Source organism: Apostichopus japonicus, chromosome 10 (assembly GCF_037975245.1).
Source record: "Apostichopus japonicus isolate 1M-3 chromosome 10, ASM3797524v1, whole genome shotgun sequence".
Classification (NCBI taxonomy): domain Eukaryota; kingdom Metazoa; phylum Echinodermata; class Holothuroidea; order Aspidochirotida; family Stichopodidae; genus Apostichopus; species Apostichopus japonicus.
The window spans coordinates 6211529-6219565 of NC_092570.1; the positions used below are offsets into that span (position 1 = coordinate 6211529).

At 37.7% G+C, this 8037-nt stretch overlaps 1 protein-coding gene across 1 annotated transcript; it reads left to right on the top strand.

The window, feature by feature from the left end:
* Positions 1–1354: 1354 nt before the first annotated feature.
* Positions 1355–7311, top strand: LOC139974941 (F-box only protein 36-like). Its single transcript, XM_071982498.1, has 5 exons — positions 1355–1513; positions 2793–2901; positions 3056–3228; positions 4064–4195; positions 6069–7311. The coding sequence occupies exons 1-5, from the start codon at positions 1412–1414 to the stop codon at positions 6138–6140; spliced, it is 588 nt and encodes a 195-aa protein (XP_071838599.1). The 5' UTR covers positions 1355–1411; the 3' UTR covers positions 6141–7311.
* Positions 7312–8037: the final 726 nt, after the last annotated feature.

Sequence of the window (8037 nt, forward strand, 5' to 3'; positions counted from 1 at the left end):
GGTATGAAAGAAGGACTCAAGAAATCGAAGAAAGCGGACGGAATAACACTTTGAAAGTCTAAAACGGTTTCCATAGCAAAACAACATGACCTTGAACTTCAAGTTCAGTAAAAAATCTTTTCATATTCTGGTTTTGTTTGCCAAGAACGCCCTATATATCAGACATGTTCAGTGGCGTAGGAAGGTACTATTGATTGGGGGGGGGGGGCTGAAGACTGATGGCCGGCCTGGGGGAGGGGTCTAAGGGGAGGGGGTGTCCCCCTCCCCTTTGGAATTTTTTGCATTTCCAGGTAGCCTCAGATGCAATTTGGTGCAATATAGCACACTTCAACACCCACTCCATTTTGTAAACTTAATTTTGTATTTTCACCAGGCCTTAGATGCAATTTGGTGCTCCAAATGAGATTTTTTTTCTCATTTGGAAATGAAAAAGGGGTTTTCTGACCTGCGAAGCGGGGGGGGGGGGGGGCGGAATGATACTTCCGCCCCTCCACATTTTTCACTGGGGGGGGGGCTGGCGCCCCCCAGCCCCCCCGGTTCCTACGCCCTTGGACATGTTAATATTGCAATTGAACACTTGAGATCATGCAGGAGTGTCGAAAAGGTGGATGGGGTGGGGACAATTTCCCCCGAGGAAAGGGGGGTGGGTGGGTGCCGCATCCCTAAGAAATTTCAGAGCAAATTTATAATTTTTACGTAAAGGCCGGTTTGTGCTTCCGACAACTACAAGATTGTAGAACAAGGATATAGTATTAGCTTCATTGGTACGATTGTTCTCTCTCCTGGAATGGGTATATAAGTATATAAATTATTCGTTGGTTTTGTGTGGTTGGGGTGGAAGCGGGTGGGGGGGGGGGCGGGGTTGGCGGCACAAAATATTTCAAATTCGTTTTCCATGTTGAAATAACACGGTTAAATGGTAATCAATCTAGAGAGTATGATTGTTTACAAAGAGCTGATCAATAGGCCTACCCCCGCCCTACCCTATCTGAAGCCTCCCCCATAAGCTATAATCCAACTATAAATTTACTAATATACTAGTGACACATGAAACTTTGTTTGTCCTTTGTTCTCAGTTCATTCAACGAGAGAACATGAATAATCTGAAAGTCTTCCCATTTTCTGCAAGTTCCAACCCCACCACCCGATTAGAAGTATACTCATCCACTCCTTTGAGATGGGCATTACAATGACATTCAGTTATCAATATACAAATGCACTGTGAATATATTTACACACAGTCTTTGCAATACAAGAAAGCAATTATCAAGTAGTAATAAAGAGAAATGGGTGAAAAAACAAAAACAAAGAAGAAACACACTGAGCTATAGCACGTCGTAATTACGTAATACTATGTATGAATGTATGTATGTAAACGACTTGTGGCAAGTGAAGTGGCTTAACTACGAATATGGCGTCCTTGCTACCAAAAGACAGAATCTTGTTAGATGTTCAAGGACAGGCACCGCCGCCATCCAAGGATTTTGTACAGTTTATTGTCACTCCTAACGAGGTTAATATCTTCACTGCCTCTATGATGTACTAAATGTTGTTGCACTGACAAAGCAAACATTACATTTTCTTTAAGAGTTAAATTCCATAGCCTAACAACTGTAACAGTTTAATATCCTGTAGTGTAACGGTACGTAGGACTAACATAGGCCTACAGTGTCAGTAGCTAGGCCTAGTCGGGATTACCGTGGCTATCGTTGTTAGGAATATGGATTAGCGATGCAAAAGTAAAAATTGCCAAAACATTGGTTCAAATAGAGAATACCACGCCTTTCATAGCCTGTTTAAATACACAGTTACACTTGTTAGGAAGATGTGTCGTTCTTTAAATTTGTCAATATTACAATGTCAGTCTGACAAAAAATATCCTTTAAAAGTTTAACAAAGTGGCTATTCTTACGACTAGTTGTAAGAATAATTTCCGACTACGCATACGCTATTTTCATGACCAGGCGTACTATTTTTATGACGAGGAGTAACAATAATTTCTGGTTAGGGCTAGGGTAAGGGTTAGGATTGAGGTTTAGGGTTATGTTTAGGGTTACCCCTACTACATGCGCAGTTGCTTTATTTACTTTAGGCCTACTGCGCTTGAATTTACCCTTGTCGTAAGAATAGTTTATAAATAATTGTTACGACTAGTCGTAAGAATAGCCACGGCCAAAGTTTAAAGGCATTGAAGACTTGCCCCAAACCGTGTGCCGTGCTCTGAAAAGTTAACTTTCTGTTGCTTGCAAGTGAAGTTTTTGACTTGTCGCTAAAAAATCGTCATCATTAATAATTAGCCTTATGGGCTGCATTCCAGAGATTAAGTATAAAATTGTTAAAGCTGAGTATATTGAAAACAGGAATATATATATTTATCTTACTAATACTCAAATTTGTCTTTTTTGCTTGGACCTACATCAAGACTCAAATTCTGCATAAGCTTACCCTTGGACAAATTTTCTACTTTTGTTTTATGAAATTTATATAAGTAAACTGTATAACTGCCAACTGACTGGGAAGGTTTAGACAATTGTAAAGAGCAATGAAATTGATGGTAAGAACAGGTTTTGAACCCATGACAGTTGAGTTACAACTCAGAGGTCATTGGTTTGAATCCTGTTTTAAACATAAATTTCTTTGCTCTTTTCAATTCTTTTTGTTTTTGTAACATTTAAGACTTTCGTCTGCTTCAGTGATGATCTATTCATAATATCACGTAAGCAAGTACTAAATACTGTTCACTTTGGTTAAATACCAAATAGTTCAATATGACATTTTATTTTTTCATTCAGACAATATGGAGGACATGGAGAATAACTCTAAGAAATGATTACAAGAGACTGATGCCATCAGAACTGAAGGCTCCCTTGGAGGACTTTGAGCACGATGAGAGATTGCAATGTAAGATTTAAGTGATTCCAATTCATTTCCACTCTGCCTGGTCAGCTTAAGAAAAGAATATATCGGGTATCAAAGTGCTCGGCAAAGATTTTAATCACTGAATTATAACCTGGGCTGGACTTTTGACTGCCGACAAATTTTTCTTCTTTTTCAGTTGACATTGGTAGGATATTTGGTGAAAACACACTTGAATATGCCAAACGGTTGTGTAAAGGACAGGTGGATTATCTGATGCGAATGTCAAAGCCACTTCTGATATATCTGACCTCATTCTTAGAACTGGAAGATGTTGCCCACCTCTCTCAGACTTGTAAATTTATGTACGAGGTAAGATTAAGCACTTGTGTGCCCTTCAAATTTTCAGTTGGTTATTTGAAAGTGCTTGCATTTCATTTTTATCACATCAATATAACTTAAATTGTAATGCATTTTTCATCAGCCTTACACCCCCCCCCCCCCCCCCTCTGACCTCCTGTTCCCTCAAAACATTGCAATCAATTGTTAATTTACATTAGTATAATAACATTTGCTCCGCTCACGACGCAAATTACGCTAGAATATAGACCCATTGTACAGTGCTGGAGGCTTAGGCTAAGTGCTGGTATGGATGTTTACAAGTCACACAAATTTGCAATACAAAACTCTCTTGTGACATGAAAGCGGCCATTAAATGCTACATTTTGTGTAAAATTAAATTAATGTATTGTAAATGTATAATGTGCTCAAACGTGTTAGTAAGTACAGCCTAGCATTAAAGTTCATAGGTATTATGCCTAAATATGCTACAAAATCAAGTAATGTGGACATGTATAAAAACTTCAAGAAGAAGTTTCAAGAAGCATTCAATTTTTATTTCTCCTCTTGAAAGATCAAATTAGTTATGAAATTTACATAACTCAACTTGAAGGAAGAAGGTAAATGATAATACCATCTAAGAATGCTCATTTGAGAACTTTCAGCAATTTCTTTTAGTGTGTTAAAAGTTGACTTTTTAAAAGCTAACATGTAATGATCATGTACTTGTATGCTTAGGATAGCCACAGAATAGCCATATAGTATATATACAGGATAGCCATATAGGCTATACAGGATAGCCATATAGGATTGCCACAGTTATTAGTGTGTCTCGTAATCTCTCTCTTTCTTAATTGTTGTCTTATAGATATGTAGTGCTGAAGCATTATGGGAACAGATATTTCATCATCATTGTGATACTGTGACAGAGGAAATGACATCACTGGCATTGGACATGGGTTGGAAGCAGATGTTCTTTACCAACAAACTACAACTTCAGGTTGGTTCAAACTAAATATTTGAATAAATAGAAAAGTTGATGGCTTATCTTTATTTTGACATAGAAGATTGTTCCAAACTTAGTCAGTAAAAGAACTTTAAGGGTATATGGATGGAGGTCTGGGGATGAGGTAGTTCAGTATCTGCATTATCAGGGAAAACATTTGGCAATAATCTTCTCTGACCACCAATGTTTTGTTTTGTCTTGGCCCAACAGTAATAAGACAACCCAACTGAAATCTTGTGATACTTAACATAGGCGTTCAAACTTCTGTCACTAATGGGCATCCGTACATGACATTGCCAAGAAGTCCCTAGCCTAGAGTGACCTTCACAACATGGGAAGAAAGATCAGTCAAACCCAGAAAACCCATAACTTTTAGGCAGTGGCAGACTGGATCTTAAAACGGGCCCGGGCATTTTCCACCTAGACTGGCCCATTATTCATTGATATGCTACTTACATAGTGATCACTGTCCTGGGAGGGGTCTAAGGTAAGGTGACCAGAAGTCCCCGATTTTCGTGGGGACAGTCCCTGATTACAGTGTGCTGTCCCCGATGAACAAGCGTCCCCGAAAATGTTCAGGAATTTTGAAAATATCCCACATTATTAGTAAAATAATTGTAAAACAAAATTTTGTCAAGTGTGCAGGCGCCGAACGGAACAGGTGGGGCAGTGTAAAGTGGAAAAACTGTTAAAAATATGCTAGATCGATCTAGCCTAGCACTCTTTTGACCGTATAATTGGCAACTACGGTGACAAACGACACTTATAGTGTGAGCATGAGCAACTCACAAGCTCTCAAAGAACCACGTAAAGTGAGTGAATTTCATCTTAAAAAAGCTACATTTTTGAAACTAAAATTGATTTAATAAAAGGTTCTAAGTATCACCATTTTACATCTAAGCACCTTAGGCACTTGAAAATTTTCCAAAGGGGAGGGGGACACCCCCTCCCCTTAGACCCCTCCCCCATATCAGTCACGCAATAAATGTCCCCGATTCTAGTCAGGAAAATACGGTCACCTTAGTCTAAGGGGAGGGGGTGCCCCTTGCCATTGAGATTTTTTTTGAAGTTAAGGAATGCCTAGAAGCAAACTGGTGCTATATTTCTCAATTTTGTAGGTTACAATAATCCTTTAAAAATGACCCAAAAATTATTTTTTTAAATATATTTCTATACAGCCTGTCTGTATTCTATTAATTACTGTGAAAATGGGCTGTAATTTTTAACAGGCTCCCCAGGCCAAATGCCTGTGTGGCCAGTCCGCCACTGCTTTTAGGTCAAACTGATCACCAAGTGTATACAAGTAGAAGGTAGGGTGTAGGCAAATAACAGCAACAAAGACAGATCTTTCGACCAGCATCAGGTCATAACTAAGAACGAGTGCACAGCCTATACTGTCCAGAACCACGTGCAAACAAACCCCGCCAAAGTAGCCTGACCCGCAATAAATAATCATACGCTGGTTCATTCTACATCACATTCCCCTTAATATACAGCTAAAGAAACATTGAATAGTAACAAATGAACTACAAACCGACATCTCCAACAAAATACGTGTTAGAAAATCATAAAAAAAAAAAAAATGCAGTTGTGTAGATAATTGCAATCTATTAACATTTTTTTTGGGCAATCTGTTGTGGATAGAGTCGGTTGAAGAAAAATATGTGAGAGTCCCCTACTCAACAATATATTATTAGTAGGTAAATTACGTTATGAAAGTGTAGTCTGATATAAAATTAGAGTAACAACTTGCAATTTCATGGAACTAACAAGTCAAGTTTTTTCTTTTAAAATAGGGAGATGAAAATCGGGTACAGATGGAAATGGATGATAAAAATTTATGAAATTGCTGTTGTTCTTCTTCCAGGTAAAGCTAAGACGCCATCAACAGAAGAGGGCTTCCCCAGATGGTGGCACTACCTTCCTTACCGAAGACTAAAAATTGCCTTAAGTGAACTGGGAGGATGCAGTTGTTTCACCAAAATATCCCGAAAAGATGATAGAAAGATAAAATGTTGTGGACTTACGACGTGGAATCAGTCACTAATGTAGTGGACAATGATTAATTTTGTTTTTGGTACTTAACAGGGAAACAAGAGATGTTTTGGTTAATTTGTGACTTTTCTTCCATTTGTAATGTAACCCATCAGCTGTGCTAGGTATGTATGAATAGTATGATTTGGGATCATATTGAAAACATATGCACAGTTTGAAGGTTCTATGAAGAAACAAAAAGTGATGAAATACTTTGGTGGGGGTGGGCAGGGAGGGTTGAGAACGATTTCTGTGTGTGAACCTTTTGCAAACTTTTACTGAAATAACAGGGAAAGGAAAGAACAGTTGTGATATACATTGCATTCATTTCCCTACATGTATACTATAATCCAGTAGATACACAAAATTTGGACACACATGATATGTGATTCATGTTTTAATAAAAATTGTTTTATTTGAGTTTTCTGAGAAAAGAGAAATTGAGGTAAAAGTTTTATCCATGGAAGAAATGTTTTGTTATGGGGACAAATACCAGCTGTTGGGCTGTTTACTTTTTCAAAAGCAGACTTTTCCCTCTGCTTGTGAGATAGTTGGGGAGGGGGGGGGGGATGGGTAGAATACTTTGGTCGGTGCCATACGGTCTATCCCAAGTAGGAGCCAATGACAGTCTTGCACATTTGCAGCCTATAAAGTACTGATATCCTTAAAGTCCTGCACTGACATTAGAAACTCGGTTATTGTGGATGAGTTTGTTGGGGGGGGGGGGGGGGTTGAGGTTGTAATGGAGGGTGACACATGAAGTAAATTTATATATTTAGCTTGAGATTTCAAAGAAAAAGAAAGTATGATGATTATTAATATCACCTTGGTATTTTCCATATTCACCTTGATGTACATAGTATAACCATTACAAAGAGACAGGGTTCATGTTAGAATTTGTAACTTCCATTTCATTCAGAATGTTTTGTTTGTAACATGTTAGCCAACATGCCTCATAGGTTTATTTCTTTCTTTTTATTTGGCAATGGTTCTTTGTTTTGACTTTGAAAGTTCATTTTTATCATTCTATTCTGTATCCACTGTACATGATTTCTATAACACAGTTGTTTCCTTTACAGAGCGTTCTGTCTGTCATTCCTTGATGTCTCTGTTAACACAGTTTGTAGTATATGGTATGTCTTCACTGTTGACAAGCAAGCAAAAGTAAAACAAAATTCAAATTTTCATTCAAATAAGTAAATCACTAAAAATAACATAATTGGTTGTAATGAGATGAAATATATCCTATGGACAAAGGGAAGGAGATTATGGAGTAATTGATGTAAGAGGACATTAAAGGTAAAATGGAATGAAACAGACATGACAGTTGTGGCAAATTCTAGATATTAATTTGTTGCTGATGGAGATGGACCATCTCATTTGTGAGATGAAGAAGGGGAGGGTGTAATGAGATGAAATATATCCTATAGACAAAGGGAAGGAGATGATGGGGTAATTAATGTAAGAGGACATTAATAAAATTGAATTAAACAGACATATGAAAGTAGTGGCAAATTCTAAATATTAATTTGTTGCTGATGGAGATGGACCATCTCATTTGTGAGATAAAGAAGGGGGGGGGGGGGCTGCCTAATTACAGAAAATAAATATGAGAAGATTGCCTACTGTTAATTTCTAAAAGCAGAAAATTGTAATTTTGACTCCACTAGGCAAACCATATCACCCAGGGGAAACCCAGTTTTGCAAATAACACTTGGTTATAACAAACCATTCAAAAGTCAACTTAGTAGTCGAGTTGTAATACACATTAGTACATATAATTTGATGTAAAAACAATGTTC

What these genes read in the sequence shown, in the direction of transcription:
- LOC139974941 (XM_071982498.1), top strand. Translation starts at nt 1,412, where the DNA reads ATGGCGTCCTTGCTACCAAAAGACAGAATCTTGTTAGATGTTCAAGGA. An exon ending in GCACGATGAGAGATTGCAAT is followed by an intron (nt 2,902 to 3,055) that starts GTAAGATTTAAG and finishes CTTCTTTTTCAG; the next exon opens with TTGACATTGGTAGGATATTT. An exon ending in CTTGTAAATTTATGTACGAG is followed by an intron (nt 3,229 to 4,063) that starts GTAAGATTAAGC and finishes GTTGTCTTATAG; the next exon opens with ATATGTAGTGCTGAAGCATT.